This window comes from Physeter macrocephalus, chromosome 4, assembly GCF_002837175.3.
Source record: "Physeter macrocephalus isolate SW-GA chromosome 4, ASM283717v5, whole genome shotgun sequence".
Taxonomy (NCBI): domain Eukaryota; kingdom Metazoa; phylum Chordata; class Mammalia; order Artiodactyla; family Physeteridae; genus Physeter; species Physeter macrocephalus.
The window spans coordinates 129,301,207-129,323,337 of NC_041217.1; the positions used below are offsets into that span (position 1 = coordinate 129,301,207).

General features: G+C 43.8%; 1 protein-coding gene across 1 annotated transcript in view; it reads right to left on the bottom strand.

The window, feature by feature from the left end:
• Positions 1-20,067, bottom strand: part of CACHD1 (cache domain containing 1) — a 217,369-nt gene extending 197,302 nt beyond the window's left edge. The window contains exon 1 of the mRNA XM_024119787.3: positions 19,630-20,067. Within this exon, the coding sequence (XP_023975555.1) occupies positions 19,630-19,869 (240 nt within the window). The 5' untranslated portion in view covers positions 19,870-20,067. The remainder of the gene's footprint in view (positions 1-19,629) is intronic.
• Between the last annotated feature and the right edge of the window lie 2,064 nt (positions 20,068-22,131).

Consider the following 22,131-nt stretch of genomic DNA (forward strand, 5'->3'; position numbering starts at 1 on the left):
TGTTATGTAGTGATATGAATGTTTTGAGGTAAAAAAGCATCTATAGAATCCTAATCTGATGAGAAAACTAAGAAGAAACGGTTCCGGGACTTCCTTGTGGCCAATGCAGGGGACAAGGGTTTGATCACTGGTCCGGGAAGATCCCACATGCCGCGGAGCAACTAGGCCCGTGCGCCACAACTACTGAGCCCACGTACCACAACTACTGAAGCCTGCGTGCTCTAGGGCCCGCATGCCGCAACTACTGAGCCCATGTGCTGCAACTACTGAAGCCCACGTGCCTAGAGCCCATGCTCCGCAACAAGAGAGGCCACCGCAATGAGAAGCCCGCACACCACAACGAAGAGTAGCCCCTGCTCACCACTACTAAAGACCGCACAGCAACAAAGACCCAACGCAGCCAAAAAATAAATACAATTTAAAAAAAAAGACTCTCTCCATTATAAAAAAAAAAAACAACAGTCCAATGTCTATACAGTTTTGATCTTAGTCTCATAACCAAGAGAACCAATGTATAAAAATGAAATTCTAATGAAATGGAAGGTACCTAAAATTACTGAATAAGCCATACTGTTTGATAGGTTGTATGCACATTTTAAGTGGATTAAAAGAATGGATGGAGGAACAATGGCGGTTATGTTAGCAGGCTTTCTATCTCTTGATTCAACGTCAGATATTTTGGGACTGGCACCACACATCTTTACTTCAATAATATATGAACATGCTAAATGAAAATTCAACAAGAAGTTCACTGTGTTACATTCAAGTCCTATAACTCTTGAATCAACTCAAACAGAAGACAGATTTTTTGGAGGGTAAACTAAAAAAGGATACTTTTCATATTTTACCTCCTTGATAATATTTTACCATGTCAAAATGAGATTCCCTGAACAACAGATTCTCGATAACTCTATCCAAAATAGATGGTAATTATTCTCATAAATCTCTCAAAAATCATTTATTAAATCCAATACCTTGTATTTATGTTCAAACTATAAATCTCTCAAAATTTATTTAAGAAAATTCAATAAACTTTGTATTTATATTCACTTGAAAATATATTAACTATTATTTCATTTCAATAACTAAATGAACTAAGTGCAGGCTGTTTAATTACCACGCCCTAAAGTAGCAATTCTCTTCATGACTTTTCTAAACATCACTGTGGAACAGCCACAGCCAAACAAGAAAAATTAGGGAAGAGCGCATGGAGATTGGTCAAAAAACCAAAATTTGCAAAACACAAATTATAAAGTATCTGCCACTGGGTGCTTAGAAACATGATTCTGTCTATAAATCATATTAAGATGTATTGGTAGTCTTCATAAAACGTAAACTCCACCAGCATGGGTGATTCCAAACCATAATCACCTCACATAAAGCTAAAATTATATTCTAATATAGAAATTATTAGAATTGCCTTCTAAACTAATTGATTTGGATTCTTTTATTAACCAAATAGATTAAGCAGTCCCAGATCATCATACGACATGATACCATACCTATTTTTCATGTAAGTGATCAGTAAATAATTTTTAAGGGGGGGGCCGGAGGATGGAGTCCAGCATAAGACACCAGCCAAAATAAAGAAAATCATTCCCATATTCTACTGTCACTGGAATGATGACAGAGATAACTGTAGAGAACATTTGTGTTATCTTCTTGCTGTCCAAAGCACTCAATTATGTAGCTGTCATGAGATGTGGGTGGAATCAATCCCATGCCCAGCTCTAGGAACAGGAACTGATTGGCACAAATAAATGTCATCCCATCCTCTTGCATTCCACTAACCACAGTAAGGTCCAATCAGAATGAAGCCAAGGCTTCCTACGAGAGAGGGGAGGTGTTGTCCTCTTCTGAAGAGTCTGATGTCCCCCAGAGAGACCTGGGATCACTGAACTTATTTTACTACAGGCAAAGCCAGCCTGAAGGTTAGCTAACTCTTAGAGGGTGATAGAGCCAGGGGGATATTGGGGTGGGGGTGGACAAATGAAGCCTGCCTCTAATCAAACAGGGCCTGAAAGTTCACATTATATATAAATCTTTCAGTTACTTAAGCCAACAAACTCTTTATCCTTTAAGGCAGTTTCATGGGTTGTTGGGATGGGTTGTTTTGCAGTTCAAAACATCCTAAGAGAACTACAGACGATGATAATGAGGGGTCTATGACATACACACATGGCCACCCTTACAACAGCCCAGGGTTGAGGCAGGTATTATTTTTCTATTTATAAAGTGAGAAAACTGAGGCTCTGAAGAGGGAAAAAGAACTTATCAAAAGTTACATAGCTGGTAAGCTAAGATCTCAACTGCCTTTGATGATCAATCACTTGGTAGAGTATCTGTACATAGGAAAGAGATTACCACTGTTGTCTCATATATTCTATATTGAAAAGTCTTATTTTCTTGAATTGTTCTTCTATGGCAGCTGTCCTACTTTCTTTCAAATTACAGCCTTGGTCCAGTGGGCCTTTGTTGATGTAAAGTATTAAATAACACAGTTTCATCACACTTAAATGAAATCACAAAGGTAAATGTGGCAATACCTACCTGTCCATGAAGAACACATATCTTCATTACTCTAATGGTCTCCCTGCCTCCATTGCTGCCTTTCCCCATCCCCACCACATACAACCAAGGTACCCAATAGCCAGAGGGATATTTCTAAAGCAAAATTCAATCACAACCACGTCACTCTCTGCCTAAAATCCTCCAATGGCTTCCCATTTCAGCCAGAATAAAATCTAAACTCTTTGGTTCCCACTGTAACTATCCTCTCTCCTCCTCCTCCACTCCCACCCTCCTTCAGGGCCTCCTTTCAGCCTCTCAAACACACCAACCCATTCTCCTCTCAGGCCCTGTGCTTCCTACTCCTTCTCCCAGCTCCTCCCAGGTCTACCTCCCCAAGCCCATTTAAGTCTCAGCTCCCCCAGGAGGCTTCCTTTATTTTTTAAATTAATTAATTTATTTATTTTGGGGCTGTGTTGGGTCTTCGTTTCTGTGCGAGGGCTTTCTCTAGTTGCAGCAAGCGGGGGCCACCCTTCATCGCGGTGCGCGGGCCTCTCACTATCGCGGCCTCTCTTGATGCGGAGCACAGGCTCCAGATGCGCAGGCTCAGTAGCTGTGGCTCACGGGCCTAGTTGCCCCGTGGCATGTGGGATCTTCCCAGACCAGGGCTCGAACCCGTGTCCCCTGCATTGGCAGGCAGATTCTCAACCACTGCACCACCAGGGAAGCCCCAGGAGGCTTCCTTTAAATGGCACAGTAGCCTAATTTAACTCCTTCACAGAACTGATCAGGGTCTAGTGTCATTTTGATTTAATTCTTGCATGCTTAAATATTTATCTCACTCTCCCAGAAGGCAAGCCTCCCAAAGGCAGGGACTGAGTTCTGTTTATCACTGTACCCCACACCCAGGACAGTGCTGAGGTGTACAGGAGTACAGGAGGTCAGTCAATAGTTACTAAGATTGACTGATTAAATCTATAACTCTACTCAGGACACATTAACCAAAGCTCTTATATAATGCTTTATTTCTTGCTGAAAACAAGAACTGAAAATTCCTGAATTCTCTTTTAAAAGATTTTTATCTATTCTAGATTATACTTGATTCTTTCTAATCCTGGGCACCATTATTCTTTAAACTGTGAAAGCAAATTGCTTGTGAAAACAATGTCACTTAAAAAAGCAACTTATATCAATACATAAGGCAACTGCTAACAGCTATAAAAGAGGAGATCGACAGTAACATAATAATAGGGGGGGACTTTAACACCTCACTTATACCAACGGACATATCATCCAGACAGAAAATTAATAAGGAAACACAAGCTTTAAATGACACAATAGACCAGATAGATTTAATTGATATTTATAGGACATTCCATCCAAAAACAACAGATTACACTTTCTTCTCAAGTGCACACAGAACATTCTCCAGGACTGATCACATCTTGGGTCACAAATCAAGCCTCAGTAAATTTAAGAAAACTGAAATCATATCAAGCATCTTTCCAACCACAAGGCTATGAGATTAGAGATCAATTACAGGGGGGAAAAAAAGTAAAAAACACAAACAAATGGAGGCTAAACAGTATGTTACTAAATAACTAAGAGATCACTGAAAAAATCAAAGAGGAAATCAAAAAAATACCTGGAGACAAATGACAACGAAAACACGACAATACAAAACCTATGGGATGCAGCAAAAGCAGTTCTAAGAGGGAAGTTTATCGCAATACAAGCCTACCTCAAGAAACAAGAAAAACCTCAAATAAACAATCTAACCTTACACCTAAAGGAGCTAGAAAAAAACAAAAGTTTGCAGGGCAGAAATAGAGACACAGATGTAGAGAACAAACATATGGACACCAAGAGGAAAGCGGCGGGGGGTGGGGTGAGGGGTGTGTGTGATGAATTGGGAGATTGGGATTGACATGTATACACTAATATGTATAAAACAGATAAATAAGAACCTGCTGCATAAAAAAATAAATAAAATTCAAAAAAAAAACTTGTAGTAGAATTTGGCACTCAAAAGAAAATTAAAAGTACATCTGAATATTTTTTCTAAGTACCTCTCAAAACTCAACAACAGGCACATAGGAACTTTCAGGAGTAATGAAAATGTTATAAAACTAGATGGTAATAATCATTGTACAAATCTACAAATTTAATTTAAAAATCAGTAAATCATTTGTTTAAAAAAAATAACAAAAAAAAAGGAAATAATCCAATTTAAAAGTGGGCAAAGGTTTTGATATTGCACCAAAAAAGATACACTAATAGCAAATAGGCACATGAAAAAATGCTCAGCATCATTACTCATTAGGGAAATGTTCTTTAAGACCACAATGAGATACCACTTCACATATTTTACCATGGCTAACATTAACATGACTGACCCAATCAAGTTCTGGTGAGGCTGTGGAGCTACCAGGACTTTTATCCATTGCTAGTGGGAATACATAACAAGATAGCTTCTTTGGAAAACAGACTAGCAGTTTCTAACAAAGTTTAACATACACTTAACATGGTAATCCCACCCCTAGAAATATGAAAAATTATGTTCAAACAAAAACTTGTATGGGAATGTTTACAGTAAGAATATTTATAGATTTATGGCCTCAAAAAATCCAAATGTTTTTCAATTGGTTAATGGATAGACAAACTGTGGTACATCCACACAGTGGAATTCTACTCAGCAATAAAAAGGAATAAGCTACTCATATACATAACATGGATGAATTTCAAATTCATTACACTAAATTTAAAAAGCCAGACTCAAAATGCATACTGTAATGCCTCCATTTATATGACACTCTGGAAAAAGCAAATTAGAGATGGAGATGGTTTTCAGGCAAAGAAAGTTGGGGAGTGGGGGAGGGGAAGGAATGACTAAAAAGAACAACAGAGAATTTTGAAGGGTGATGAAACTTCTGTATTTGGATTGTGGTGAGAGTTACATGATGTGCATTTACCGAATTTCATGGAACTCTACACCAAAAAGAGTACATTTTCACACCCATTAGAGTGGCTACTGTAAACAAAAACAAATGTTGGCAAGAATGGGAAGAAATGAGAATTCTTGTGAATTGCTGATAAGTATGTAAAATGGTGCAGCCACTATGGAAAACAGTGTGATTCTCTGTCAAAAATTAAACATAGAATTATCATATGATATAGCAATTCCACTTCTGGGTATATACCCAAAAGAACTGAAAGCAGTGACTCAAACAAGTATCTATACACTCATGTTCATAGTAGCATTATTTACAGTAGCCAAAAGGTGGAAGCAACCCAAGGGAACATCTATGGATAAATGGACAAACAAAATAATGATATATATTTACAATAGAATATTATTCAACCTTAAAAAAGGAATTTATTTTTATTTTATTGAAGTATAGTTGATTCACAACTTCTTCTGTACGAAGTGATTCAGTTATATATGTGTATATATGAATATATATGTATATATATATCACAAGATATTGAATATAGTTTCCTGTGCTATACGGTAGGACCTTGTTGTTTACGCATTCTATATATAATAGTTTACATCTGCTAATCCCAAATTCCAAATCCATTCCTCCCTTACACCTGCCCCTTTTAGCAACCACAAGTCTGTTCTCTATGTCTGTGAGTCTGTTTGTATATAAATTCATTTGTGTCGTATTTTAGATTCCACACATAAGCGATATCATATGATATTTGTCTTTCTCTGACTTACTTCATTTGGTATGATAATCTCTAGATCCCTCCATGTTGCTGCAAATGGCATAATTTCATTCTCTTTTATGGCTAAATAGTATTCCATTGTATATGTGTATCACATCTTCTTTATCCATTCATCTGTTGATGGACATCTAGGTTGTTTCCATTTCCTGGCTATTGTGAATAGTGCTGCTATGAACATAGGGGTGCGGGTGTCTTTCTGAATTCCAGTTTTGTAAAAGGGAAGGAACTTCTGATTCATGCCATAACATGGATGAACCCCAAAGACATGGTAAGTGAAATAAACCACAAAAGGACAAATATTGTATGATTCCATATATACAAGGTACCTAAAGTAGTCAAATTCATAGAGGTAGAAAGTAAATAGTGGTTGACAGGGGTTGGGGGAAGGAGGATATGAGGAGTTATTGTTTAATGGGTACAGAGTTTTAGTTGGGGAAGACAAAAAAGTTCTGGACATAGATGGTGGTAATGGCTGCACAACAATGTGAATATACTTAATGCCACAGCTGCACCCTTAAAAACGATGAAGATAAAAAATTTTGTTATGTACATTTTACAATTTTTAAATTAAAATGAAAAAATGTTTGACCCACTTCACAAAGATTTGGTTCTAAAATTTAAAGGCCCCATTAAAAAGTGATCATTGCTATCTGCGGGGAGAAAAAACAGTACATTTTACTGTGTGTAAATCTATCTATCTATCTGAATGAATGCAATACAATGGGGGGAAAGTACATCTAAGTCATTACTGCAGGACTTCATTGCTGTATCCAGAGTTTGCTCTAGTTGTTTTTCCCCCCCTTCCAAGAAAAAGAACAACATGGGAAGTATGAGTATGTTTTTAAATTTATAGGTGTAGAACAATGAAGCCACATTTAAATTTTTCATGAAGCAGTGGTCTCCCACTCCCTCTCCCCCTCCCTCTCTCCTTCCCTCTGTTGCAAGAGAGAAACAAATGACCTGCCACAGATTTTCCAACCTCCAGACCTCTACAGATCCAGGGTCTTTCATCGTGCATCTCCACCCTTCGAATGGGTCCTTATCAGTAAAGGCATGATCAATAGAGTTACAGGGAAACAATTACACCTGCATTGATTAGAAATAAGGTTCAAATTCCTCATTTGCATCATCTTTCTGCTGGCAGGCTAATAAGTCAGCCACCTGGCTTTCTTTCAGTTCTTTAAGTATGCCAAAGTTTGGCCTCAAGACCTCTACTACACAGGCTCTTCCCTCTGTTCCAATGCTAGCCCTTGCCCTCCCTGATTGGCTCCCCCTTCTTTTGCTAGCCCCACTCCCACCTCTCCTCTGATTGGCTCCCCCTTGTTTTGCTAGCCCCACTCCCACCTCTCCTGATTGGCTCTTCCTTTGAATCGCCTCCTCTGATTCCTTCCCATGCCATCCAGTCCAGAGTTGTCACTCCCACTCACCTTATCCAGTTAGGTATTTGTTGAGTAATTCTAAATGCCAAGCAGCATTCCATAAGAAAACAGCAGTGAATAATACAAAGCTTACCTGTGGGAACTTAAGGGGCATGACAAACAAAATGAATGGGGTAAGGAGGCCGAGTAAGGTGAGGCAAGGGAGGATACTGTTTTAAAGAAGAAGGGCAGGAAAAGGTTTTTTGCTCTTCCCAGACAAAAGGAAGAGCAAGTACAAAGGCTCTGGGGCAAGTGTGTGCTTGAAGCATTAGAGGAACATTGTGTGTCGGGAATGGGGGTGGGAACTGGGTGGGTGAAGGGGAGATAAAAAATAAGGCCACAAAGATATCAGGGGCCAGATCACACTGGCTGTGAAGACCACTGTTAATTTTGGATTTACTCTGAGTCAGATGGGAGCCTTTAGAGAGATTTAAGCAGAGAAGCAACATATCTGACATATTTTTAAAAGATCTCCCTGGTCATCTTTCTAATAATCCTTGCTTCCTTCATAATATTACTCCAAAAGTGTATCACTTATGTTTATTTATATGATTACTTCTTTAATGTCTATTTCCCCTAGTAGGTGGTACACTCCGTAAGAGTAGAGATCCTGTCTCTCTTGTGTTAACCACGAACTCAAATCCAAGCACAGTACCTGGCATATAGTATGTGCTCAATACATATTCGTTAAATGAACTAACTGATGAATTTAACCTCTAGGATTAAGTAGCTCTAAGTACATAATTTGCAAGTACATACACATTTTTGTATTTTTTATATTCCTAAGTGGACCCGATATACATACCTAAGCTTTCTCTAACATGAAGAAATTAGACACCAGAACCAACTAATACTTAGAGTCTTAATGTGCTTACTCTGCTAGACACTGTCACTCATCTGAAACATTTTAAATTTTTAGTAGCAAGTGTAGGCTCAAGACATTTCACTTAAGTCTAGACTAGGTAATGAAACAAACCGAGTAGCAAAAGCTAAATTCAGAATAGTATTAGAAAGTTACAAAATCTACTGTATAAAGATGACCACACAATTTCAGTAGTCCAGACCTTTTTTGAGTCCTCGCCATGTGCCAGAGGCTGTGTTAACAGACCAGGACTATACAGATGAATAAATCTGGGCTCTTTCGTGTGAGAGCTTACACTCTAATAGTCCTCATCTGTACAAAGCTTTACTGTTTGCAACTCTTGCCCACATTTATTAACTGATTACACATGGATGCAAATAAAAATTTCCAGGCCTCCTTGGTCATCTGAATTTACACTAACTCTGGGATATCAACCCATAACAAATGAAAAGGTTCACAAGTCAGCACACAGTCTAGTCCCCCCCAAGGACTACAAAAGGGGCAAATATCCCCAGTTCACGTAGGGTCAGTGAAACCTGCTCTGGATCCAATAGCCAAGATTGCCAAAAACCTCAGTTCTCCAGGCTTTCTCCAAAACTGCTCAGGGCAGGAACAACCCAGAGACAGTTCCCGAGAGAGGGAGCAGACAAGCAGCAAAAAGCAGAAATCTGGGGCTCCTACAGCAGCCAAGCGTAGCCCTCATTCAGAGAGGACACCATCCAAGCAGAACGCAGCACCTTGAGTACTTTAGCACCTCCTGTCCCTGGGCTGCCAGGAGAAGCACAGGCTTTGGAGAAAGCCAATCAAGAAACATGGGTGGAATTAGGACACGGCATCCAGGATCCTGATAGGGGCCCAGGGTGCAATCCAGTGGACAAAAAAAATCCCATGAAGTTTCATGTGAATTAGCAAATATCTGATAAGAAACCCAACAGGTCTTTCTACACCACTCACTCCCAGAGATGAATGCGAAGATAACAGCAAAACTTTTAAAACGTGCACCACCCATAAGGACATAAAAATATCCTCAAACCATTTATAAATACTATAACACATATCAGGGAGGTGACAGACTTCAAAATTTCTTCTTCAAATATCTTTTCATGGTTATACACAGAACTGTAATTGTTAAGGCTTTATGGTCTCCCTGTGATTTTTTTTTTTTCCTATTTAGAAACCTTTATTTTCAAGTGACATGGAACTATGAAGACTATTTTAAGCTGGTTAATTATTTTATATGCAGAGTCAGGGCAGACTGATGAATCTGTACTTCAGAGTATTTATGGATCATTAATTTCTGGCTATTCCTCTTTTGAATTAAGATTTGTTTAAAAAAAAATAAAGAAAGCTGGCCATCATATACTAGACTCAGTTTGTCTTGTTTCCTTAACTTACTCCTTATCAGCTCTGCCACAGCTGAAGTGATTCCAAAGTGCTTTATGACACACTTGGATTTTCTCCCGCTAATAATTCCTCCTTCCTGCCCATGACTGGCAGGCTTCTTCCACACTGCAGTAATGTGGGACAGCTAATTATCTACCAATCCACCTTGCTATTCTGCACTTGGCAACTTTTATCTGCACAGGACAGCTGCACTCTCCCCGTTTGAAGTGAAATGTCAGTCTCTGCTAATGCAACAAGACTTACATCACTAATGATGTCTCCACACTTTGCAGAAACAACTCAAAGCCTAATTAAAAATTCAGGTTCATTCTCACTGGCTTGCCGATTTTCACTGCCCTTCCACCAGGGTCTCGAAGTATCTTTTCAAATACTCGATGCAAAAAATAAAATTAAAAAAAAATACCCAAGGGGAATCCAGAAAAAAAAAAAGTGCTGGAGTCTTGGGCTTTGACCAAGCCTTTAAAATAACTGTTATGGTTGGAACAGAACCAGGAGGTTATCATGTATAACAGATAAGAATTTCCTCCACTGGCTTCTATACTACAATGACAATAAAAGACACTATTTCCAGGGATATATGGACCAGAAGCTACTTTTCAGTGGACCCACACTGGTATTTGGGTGTTGGAACTTTTCTAACTGTAATTAACTGAGAAATCATGTGACTATGTAAATCTGAAGTAGGGGAAAACTTCTTTGGAATTCAGAACAAAGTGGGCAAGGTAAAGAGGCATTCAAATGACATTTATTTTGTTTCATTATCAAATCAAATAAACAACCCCTCCAAAGTAATGATACTATTACAATTTTCACAAAAAGAAAGAACTTCATACTTCGAATAACTGGGGAGAGAATATGCAGTCCCAAAATTCAATTCTAAAATAGCACTCTGCCTGAAAATTACAGGTGGAATTTCCTTCTGTAGCTTTTATATAAATACCAAAAAACCAAAGTTATTCCTCCCTTAAAGTTTTGTTTTCTTTTTCTGCTTTATCTTTTTAATTAAAAAATTTACTTTGGTGGTACAGGTTCACAATTATAAATAGCTATTGACCACTTAAATGTGTTCTTTTAAAAAATATCTAAAAATATCTAACATTGTGGTCTCAGAATTTTTGTATTCCTTCAGTGGCTCACTGACTTCTAGGTATTTAAGTAGCTTTAAAACAAACAAACAAACAAAACAAAACCCAGTTAGCTGTCAAATTAGACTATCAGCTTTAAGTTCTCAACCATAAAAGAAATAAGCCAGTTTTTTTCAAGAGGAATGTAAAGGTTTTTAAGTCAAGTTCCCTTTCCATTTCAAGGCAATCTTCTCTAGGAGAATGGAGCTCCCATGGGGTAGAACTGTGAAAAAGGTCAAAAAGCAAGAACCCTAAAACCAAGACCTGAGTTCTAAGTCTACCACACGTACTACTGGTGTAATCTCCAGAGAGCCGCTCTCCAGTGGGCCTCTGTTTCTCATCTGTAAAATGCGAGAGGTAGATATGACTTTCTCTCTGGTTCTTCCCAGTTCTCATGGCACCCGGTGATCCGTGGATCTGACAGGTCAGGGAGAAAAGGCATGCCCAGGGCAGGCCTGCTGAGCCTGGGTTTGTACAGCCCCTCAGGGCAGGCCACAGGACCACAGTGGGAGGCCAGCCAGCCTGTGTGCAGGCCAGAAGCAGGGAGACCGCAAAGCAGGCCCTCCCGGAACTGTACTGGGGGAGACAGAACCTAGGTACAGAGCAGGCCACGAGATGTGGTGGCTGCTAATGGTGCCTGAATCCTAAATCACTTCAGCTGAGCTTTCTAGGCACCAAGCTCCTCATTTCTCCAGGTTCCTGTTCCCCACCTCCCACCCCAGAGCACATCTCCAAAGACAAGCAACTCAGTCACAAGCAACAGCTAGTTCCCAACTCAAACACTAAGAAGCTACTGCCAGCCATGTTGAAACAAAGGGGAGAACCTGTGAGAATGGAGGGAAGGAGGGTACGGCCACACTGAGCCCTCATCTAGCCCTGCCCAAAGATCTCCCCTAGACTGTTCAATTGCATGAGGCGGTACTTACTTCCTTGTTTAAGCTGGTATAAACTGGGGTGCTCTGTTACCTGCCATGTGTCTTGACGGACATGAAGGATCCAAGGACCCACTACCTGACTTCTGTCTACTTCCCTGACCTCTTCCTGTACCCTTCCTTCCCTCCAGCTCTCTAAACTCCAAATCTTAAGGCCATTTTTCCACTCCTTGAAGGCGTCATCACAAAGGAGACTTCTGGGAACGGCACTCTCTGACTAACCAACTCCTATTCATTCTATGTTTCCTGGAAAGCCTTCCAGAATCCCTCTGCACCCCCCAAATGGGTTAACATCTCTGACATACTTTCTCCAAGCATCTGGAACCTCCTTTCTCATACCATTCACTGCCTTGGAAATTAACCGATGGCTGCCTCAGAATGAACATAGTGCCTGGCACCAAATAAACATTCGATGACCATTTGTTTAAGTAATTGGGATGACAGGGAGCTCCTCTCCTAAAGCAATCCAATTCAGAACTCTTCTATCAGAAAGTTGTCCTTTCTATCATACAGAAACTTGCTTCCCCATAACCTTTACACACAAGCACTGATTTTATCTCCTGGAGCTCACTGAATAATTCTAATCCAGACACTGCAAATTGGTGGCCTCTGGCCTGATCCAGCCTACAGGCATGTTTGCTTTGGCCCACACAATGTTTGTTTGTTTGTTTTGTTTTTTAAATGTGAATTATTTGCCAACATTTTAAGAATCAAAAGAGATTTCATCTAAAAACAAGACACCCAGCTTCTCCTGAAAAGTGAGTCATGTGGCAACAAGGAACCCTCATTGCCACCGGGCAGCAATCGGAGAAGCTGAATACAGCTGCCTCCTTTCAGCCCTGATACGTGCCCTCCTGTTTACAACAGCCAACACCATTCCCTACTGGCCTACACCTGGCCCGCCTCACTCATTCTGTCTAACTAACCCCTGGCAACGTCAGAGTTAGCAACCCCCGGTGTAACCTTGATCCCACATTTTAGCATTTCTTTCTATACTGCCTTGACACATTCAAGTTGGTTTAGCCTCTCTGGTAAGACATAGCTCTTGGAGGGAAAGCACTGGGTATCCTATACTTTCCCTGCACTCTCCCAGCCTCTGATTCTGCAACAAGGCACCCACGGAATATCTGCTGACACACTCATCAGAAGATAATTACATATATAATCAGCTTTTCCTCTTCAACCTCCCCCCCTCCATCACAGCTTATTTTGCCTTGTTCCTTTCTCACTCCTGCCTTCCTTCTCTGCAAGAGGGAAAAAGCAGGAGTAAGAAGACGGGGCCTGTGGCACATCAGTCAAATACATGTGCTCAGACTATAAGCTGGCCACTAAGAAAACATGGAAGTTCACAGCCTCGTGGGGAAAGCCAGGCATGAAAATGAGGGTCGGATGCAAAAGAATCTTGGGCATTACATATGGAAGGCAAAGGAGGCTGCTGGGCAAAGGTACTAGCTATTTGTAAAGGGCTAGGGGACACAGTGATCATTTTGCTCAGGCACATAATTATAAAAAAAAAATTATAAGTATATATCCTCCAAAATATTTGTATTTATGGATTGCAAATTCTATACACTAGTGCAGCAATATATTATGCATATTATAAAACATTAATATAGAAATTAAATAAAGATGCAATAAAAATGTTATGGATGAAATTCTGTGATACCTGGAATTTGCTTCAAAATAATCTGGGGGGGAAGGGGAAGAGCATGTGGAGGCAGAGGCAGATATGAAACTAGTGTGACCACAAGTTGATAGCTATTTAAGCTGGGTGAGAGGTACAGGAGCATTCTTATGCTATTCTATTTACTTCTGTATATTTTTTCAAGTCTCTGCATTTAAAAAGCTTAAAAGTAAATAAATAACTAGGAATAGCAGGTCTAATACTTTCCTCACAAGCCCCAAAGGATGGTTTTGCATCACATCCCTGAGGTCCGTGCACCACACTTTGGTAACCCCTGGGCCAGAGGACTGACCACATGTAGCTTAGATTTCGGTTTCATTCGGGCTCTGGAGTTGCATGTTTGTTGGCTTCCAGGTTCTGTGCCCTGGCACTAAATAGACTGTCCCATATTTACTTCTGTTTACTGACACTGTTCCTACGTTAGACCTTGTGCTCAAAGATACTTCCTTCCATTAACCAAATGAAGCACGAAGACACTCAAGTTCAGGGTGATTTAATAACATGCTGGAAGTGACATAGTTAATAACTAGCAGAGTCAAAACTGTCGCCCTTTATATGTTTTTGACTTCCAATACACTTTTACACCAGGTTCAAGCAGATTCAAAACAAATCCCACTGCACATAATACCTAACTTCCAGAGTTCTGCAAGTTTCCTGTCTGCTCATCCACTTAAGCTCAAGGAAGGAACTCTTCAAGCAGCAACCAGAAATAGCACCAAGTTAGAAAGTGTAAAACCACCTCCTTCCCCTCCCCCACACCCCAACAGGCTCAAGTACGACTGGCAGGAAAAGCATAAGCACAGGCGAAGATGCCAGCTAAGACAGGTATCAGTGGAGAGGAAGGGGAGGAAGTACTAAGCACACCAGGGAGAGTCCCTCAGAAGTGATTCAACATGCTTTTCCTTGCGCTCATTCTTACCAAGTTCAACTCAAAGTCATCCACCAATGGTCAATTTTCCTCTACTCCAAACGTTCAATCTCAGAAGAAAACAAGGCCACAGTTTTCCCACTAGGGCTTATACTGCACACGGGGCAAAGAATCAAACAACATTATTTGCAAATACAGGTGATTATTTCATCCCTAAAACATTCTCAATTGCCTAAGTACACATTCAAATCACCCTAAAACATGCCATTGCTGGTATGATGGACATGATTAAGGGGCAAATGCCAACCTTGCCTAAACATAACTGCAAATCAGCATGCAGTTATAGTAGAGCCACCAAGATGTTTATGTCCAATAACCACAGAAACTCCGGGCGTGATGGCCAAAGAAATGAGATAAGACGTGTGGCCATATGCAGAGGTACAAGAGTCACAGCCAACCCCCTTTTCAGGTGCTTAAGATATAACAGCTACCTTGTCCAGTACCACCAAAGGGCATTAGAAATGTCTGGTGAACTGCTGATTTGGTTACCCTTAATGTCTGAGGCTGTTTCTGCTTGCAGGACTGGCCTCTGTGTGTGGACAGTTCATTTAAAAGGCCAAGGGAGGTGTAGCCAACTTCCATTACCTCACCAGATGGGCTTCGGCAGCCCTCCTCTGTACTCCCATAATGCCCTGTTCCTCTCTCTACCATGGCACTAGCCCACTGCTTTGTAACACCTCTGTGCCTCTCCCTAACCCCCGTATCATACCACCTCCTTTTGTATCTGTCTGCATCATCAGTTGAGAACTTCAGGGCCTGGACCAGGCCTTATTTACCTTGTATCCCCAGCTTAGCCTAACCCAAGGCCCCTCATAGAATAGAAGCCTCCCCCAAAAGTTTGTTGAATGTATGCCAATATGAAAAATGAACTTACGTAATGCTGTCCTAGGGCATATAAAGAAGGCCTCCCCTTTCACTTTCAGCTGTAGCCACTATTTACAACACTGCTCTATTTTTTCAGTCAACACCTCACCCCGACAGAGCCCTTCAGTTTCTGAAGTCATGACTGTCCTGGCTGCTGCTCTTTCTTCAATTTGAGTTCAGGCTCAAGTTTGTGCTGATGGTATTTCTTCTGTCCCTGCTGGAAGGACCCTCCTCACCCACCCCTCTTCCAGGCCCCATTCAGCAGCTGTCTGACCAACCTGCTAGTGTGTCTGCCAAGTTCACAGTGACTATGCCCAGCCCAGCAGAGCTGAGTTAGAGCTAACATCAAGGCGGGCACCCTGGACGTGTGCCAGGCCCTTGCTGTTAGGAAGCCTGTATTGTCATATAATGTTAAATGGGCCTTATAAGTGCCTGGTGAAATGGCTCCCAGAGCCCGATATGCCTTCTAACAAGCAGGCATTGTTGCTTAACGGTTTTACCTGTGCAACCTTACCTCCGCCTGCACGTTGCAAACTCCTTAAGAGGCTGTGCTGCGATATCTCCCTGTAAATCCCCCAAACACCCAGCTAGCATAATGCTCTGTGCCCAGCCAGCTTCCAAGGAATATTTCTCCATTTAAGAACAACCACGTCCATCAACAGTTCCCAGCCCCAGCTTCACATCAGCAGGTGCCTTCACACACACTATTCCCATTAGGTCCACAGAGCAGATCTCTAGGAAGAATCATCATTTCCAGGTTTGCAGATAAAGATCACCCAACTTCTCAAGTGGCAGAGCTGGAACCCAGGTTTCCAAATATCCAATGTGGAGTTCTTTCCACTCCACGATGCTCTTCAATAAAAACTTGTTGCATGAATGAAAAAGCAGAGGCAAGCCTCCCTGGACAGAGCCACTCTCTGCTCCCTAGATCTCAACGTTGATGGCTTCACTCCACGAGACCCCTGAGGAGATGATGATTAGGTTTTTGACTTTTACCCATGATGTATGGGGTCTGCTGCCAGGGGGGCAGTATTCAGTGGCAGCTTTCCCAGGGCACTGGCAAAATTCGTTGGTGCAGATCATTTAGGTTTTTTGTTTTGTTTTGTTTTTTAACTTTTGTCCATTACTAAAAAGGAACCACCACAACAAAAAAAACATGAGCAGGCAGCGTCCATGAGAAAAACTTTCCAAGAAAATCTTTAAGATAGATCACTTTTCAAACTGTCTTCTCTATCAGCAAGCACAAAAACTATGCCATGGGAAACTACAATGCTGAAAGAAGGCCTGGGTTTTGTTTTTGTAAAATTACTCCTGCGCCTGTCCTGTGAGAGAGGCGGCAACAGGCCTCCTCAGAAGGCTACTTTGCAATTTCTCAAAATTAAAAATGGTCCTTGGAGAATTTCAGCAGCAGCAACTTAAGTCTGGAAATAGGCTTTTAATGTATAAACTGACCTACAGAAAGTTTTTTGTCAAAGAAGATGCTGTCCTGAAAGGTCTGCACTGTACTGGAAATGCCAAGGTCAAGTGAAAAAAGTCAATCCCTTAATCAAGGGAGGACATTCTTTTTCTGCAAAGAGATATCATCACTCTCCAACCCCCTCGTATCTACAGATGGAAGTTTGACCCTGCTCACCTTAACGCCCAAATGAGGCTACCTGCCTCTGAGCAACAGATTAGCTCCACAGCTATAAAATCCAACATGTCACAAGGGAGGACTATATTATCTGCACTTTAGGCAGCTAAACCCATATAATTTCAGACACATTGAACAAATCCCAGAGGTTTACAGAGGAAAATATGAGGCTCGAAACCTTTGCTCTAAGGGCCAAAAATCTAACCTGCCTTAGATTTTTACAAGTGTTCCCTCCCCGCAAAAGCTGACAGTCTAACAAAATTGAAAAGAGACCCTTTCCCCAATTTTCCCAGAAGGAGGCAAGTGGCAGATCAATGTACAGCTCAAGAAGAAGAATTTAAATACAGTATGTGCTGCTCCTTTCAAAAAAGGAGAGAAGCCACTTCACATTTTGCCAGACAAAACCCTGTCCCCAGGAGGCCAGTTTCCACAATGAGGTTGCAAAGGTGTTAGAAAGAGGCCAGTTGGGAGGAGATAAAGGGCCATTTGGGCACAAACCCCCCACTGATCAGAGCTTTTTTTCTAAAGTGTCTCCTTTTCAACAGGGAAGCCTTTTAAAACTACATTTGCTTTGGATCCCTACCTGAATGACAATGTGTTGGGATCCGATTTCACCTTTTGTCAAGGATCGGGTGAGAAAGAGTAAAACTGCTGTCAGCATCTTAGAAAAAGCTAGTCCTTAGCTTATATGGTGAAGGGGGAAAAAACCCCTGAGGTCCCTTGTCCAGCCCTAGTGATGAGATGAAGGTGATAAATGCCTGCAAATCTTACATAGTCCAAAACTGCAACGTATTAAATTTCCTTTATTAAAAGAGGGTCTCTATGCAAAAATACAATTGTTTGTCCTCTGAATTGAAACATTCATCAGTGGAAAAAGAAATCCTCGTTTTTCCCTAACATTTTAGTTCATTTCCTCTAAAGGTCACTTCACTCCTAAGATCTCTGTCAGCAATCCTCAGAAATCAGAAAACGCATATGGAAAAAATTATAACTTAATCTGAACCTAAAAGATCTGCATAGAAAAGTTAAACGACGTATTTTAAAAGCTTGTCTACTATTATGCAAACGAAGAAAAATCGGACTCTTGCATTTCAGGGCCGGTGCCTGCAAATAAACGCAGCATTGCCATTCAAGCAAACCATCCACTCCTCAACCTCACCTCACTCCTAAAACAAAACAAAAAACCCAACAATCTTTCACTACAGCGGTAAAGGCCTGTGGAACTAGCTTTAGGAAAACTGTATCATCCTGGGAGGAGACTGGGGCGTGGGGGCGTAGGGTTAGGGAGAGAGGTTTAAAAAAAAAAAAAGACATCAGAAACCTGAGTCCCAAGTGACTTTAAAACACCTCTCCCGGTGGGAGGTAGAAGGGTGGTCACAGTAGAATAGAAATCAGAAACCTATTCCAAGAACACATTCCTGGAAACTTCGCTCTTTCGAAGACCACATTCATCATCGTTATTATTGTTAGGAGACATGAGGATGAGGTTATTTTACGAAAGAATGTTACAGCAAAGGTTTCAGACTCGGAATGTCATTTCAACCTCTCCTCCTAATCTAGTGGGCCAAGGAGGTTAAAATAACGGCGAGATAGAATCTCCAGGTGGTTTCTGTTTAGCAATTTTTTACTACTATTGGTTATTAGTAACATCGTCAGGATTCCTTACTAGCCTCGGGCAATCTTTCTTTAGCCCCCTTCCTCTCCTGGGGAAGACGGACCTGGTAAACAATTTAAAGAAATGGGAACCTTATTCACTATGCTCCCTTCCCCCCCACCCCCACAAAAGGCATACACAAAACAAAACAAAAACAGCCGGCAGCGCGCAACCGACAACAGCGACAGCGAAAGCAACAACAAAAAAAGTCCACCACACAGGACGAGTCTGGAATCTACCCGGAGTCTACCAGGCCAGCCCCTCCCCCAATACACCCGGGCGGGGAAAGGGAGCGCGGAGTTCACTCTCTCGGCCGCTCTCAGCCGGGACCCAGGTGGCCCCGGAGCTGCTGCGCACGCAGCGATGCCTCCCCTCCCGGCGCCCACTGCTGCGCCTAGGTCTGGGGAACCCAAAGAGGTGATCAAGGGGGTACACTGGGGGCCTCGGAAAATCATCCGGGCCAGGCGGGACCGGCTGCCCTGGGATGGGTACACAAAGAGGGAAGGGGAGTTTGCACGGGTGGAGGGGTAAAAAAGACTGCGGGGAAATGCGTGCAAATTAGGAAAGGAGGTGCGAGAGAACCTGAGAATCCTTGCCGAGATAATGGAACTGTGCCGGGGGGCGGGGAAAATGGGTTCTGTGCAAAGGGCAGGGGCTTCTACAGAGGAGAAAGGGAAGGGGAGCCGAGTGCTTGGAAGACGAGTTGGTGTGTAGTCAGGGGGTCAATGGGGAGGGCGGAGGTGTCCGGGGCAAAGGGGGCTCTGTGCATGCCAGCGAGGTCGGTGCTCGTTTTAGGGGACCTGTACTGGGGATGGGACTGGGCTCTGCGCGGAGGAGATAGGCGGGATGCCTGGCAAGTTCGCGGGCGCGAGGGGGGGCCCCTTACCTGCATGGTGACGACCCCCAGCTCTTCGGCCGCCAGCCTCCGCATCTGGCTCGCCAGCACTTGCGCCTCGTCCAGGATGGAGAAGTCGGCGTCGGCCCTGGCGCCCAGCAGCCAGCCCGCGGCCAGGCAGAGCAGCCAGAGGGGCGGCCGCCGCGCCCCAGCCCGGCCGAACGAGCCCCGACCCCCGCGGGCCAGGGCGACCGCCTCCGCCGCCTCCTCTTCCTCCGGCTCGCGGGCCATGCCGCCTACCCCCACTCCCCAACGACGGGCTCCAGGCGCCGAGAAGCGGGGAAGGAGCTCCGGGCGGTGCGCCCAGGGCCCGCTCCGCGCACCCGGCAAAAACTTTCTCGCCCTTCTGCAGCCGCCTCTCAGCGCCGCGGCGGCTCCCGAACTTAGGGGGCGCCCGGCTACGGCGCGGGAGCGCGGGCGGCCACCATCTCCGGGCTCCGGTGGCCGCGGCGAGAGAGGAAGCGGCCGCCCCAGCCGTCCGTGGGACCCCGGCGCCGGCGCGGCCCCCGCGGTGCGGCGGGCAGTCGGAAGAGCTGCGGCGTCCGCACCGGGTGCGTGGCCGTAGGGCTGACAGGCTGAGCCGCCGAGCTTTCGCTTCCCGCGGGTCCCGGCCGAGCGAGGCGGAGGCGGCGGCGAGGGCGGGCGGCTGCACCCGCGGAGGAGGAGCGGCGATTGGGCTGCTATGCTGGGGCAGCCACCCGAGAGAGGCGGGAGAGGGGGAGGTTTAAAAAAACAAAAACAAACAAACAAACAAACAAAAAAGCACACTGAAAGAAAGAAAGCCAGCGACGGGGGAAAGGGAGGTGTCTGGTGCCACCACGCTGCGCTCCGGCTCCGTGCACTTCCCGGCCCGGCGGCCGCCGCGGCTGCGGTGATTTATGGAATCGGGGAGAGAGGCGGGGACATTCCCCCGGTCGCCCCTCCCCTCTCTCTCCCGCTCCCGCCTCAGAACCGGCCCCTCGAGACGCCACGGGCCCGAGAGCAGGCTCTCGGCTCCGGTACCAGCCCTGCCGGGGGTGGGGTCCCTGGGACCTTCTGGTTGCCGGGGACAGCTGCCCACCCCAGCTCTCACCGCCTCCGCCCTCGTCAGGGACTCCGGGGTCCCACCCATCGAAAGTCCCTTTAAGTTCTAGGACGCTGGCTTTCTGCCTGGCGGAGATTCGGGAGGGAGGGGACTGCTGTTTGTGCGTCCACTGCTCTTCTTCGATGTTATTAATAACAATAGCTAGCATTCGTTGGATCAACGGATTCCTTTTTTTTTTTTTTTTTTTTTGACCAACGACTGTGTGCCCGGCCCAGTGCTCTGGGGTTTGTATACATTATCCTTTAATCCCCACCACATCCCTGTGAGGTACTATCTTTATCCCAAAATTTTAGGTAACAAAGACCGAGGCTTAGAGAGGTGGAATGAATTGCCGAAGGTCACCCAGGGGATAAGAGGCAAATCCAGAATTTAAGCAGATCCGAGACTCTTGCTCTTAAATAGGACGTAATTCTTTCTGCCTCTCTTTGGAAATGAACCACCTGATCCCGTTAAAAGCAATAAACAAAACAAAACAAAACCCACAAAACTACTGAGCAGGAATTCGCCCCACAACAACTAATTTCTCTGAAGCCTGGGGAGGCAGTGTGCTTCCTTCCTTCCTGCTCCTGACTCCCGGCTCAGGCCCTCTGAGAGATCACCTGTTGGAAGCACCTGGAACAAATGGATTAAGGTTGTGGTGGGGGCCATCCTTAGAAGCCTCTTAAGGTTCCTGCCTGTAGGTTCCTAGAGGACAGAGCCGTGCCCAGGAAGATGAAGGCTGCCTAGCAGAGGCGGTAGCAGGACTAGAACTGGTGTTGGTGTTCCCTTCACTTTACACCAAAACCTTATGTTTTACTTCTTTGACTATATTGTATTAAAAACCCATTTGGGGGCTTCCCTGGTGGCGCAGTGGTTAAGGATCCGCCTGCCAGTGCAGGGGACACGGGTTCGAGCCCTGGTCCGGGTAGATCCCACATGCCGCGGAGCAACTAAGCCCGTGTGCCACAACTACTGAGCCCGTGTGCCACAACTACTGAAGCCCACGCGCCTAGAGGCCATGCTCCGCAACAAGAGAAGCCACCGCAATGAGAAGCCCGCGCACCGCAACGAAGAGTAGCCCCCGCGAACCGCATCTAAAGAAAAGCCCACGCACAGCAACAAAGACCCAAGGCAGCCAAAAATTAAATAAATAAATAAATAAAACCCATTTTGCCTCACAGTTGTTTCTCAGTTCTGAATTCCCCAATCAGTGTTATCTCTGTTATACTCTATGTTTTCATTTTGTGACACTCCCCATTCTGTGCCCCCTTGAGAGAGGCACATGGGACTCTTGGAACACCATCATTTATTATGTGCGATGCTCGTTTTGCATAACAAGTCCTGGAACCACAGTAACCTCATTGAGGGCAGGGACCAATCCACCTCTCCCTCATCCACACTTAGCTCAGTACCAAGCACAAAGTAGATAC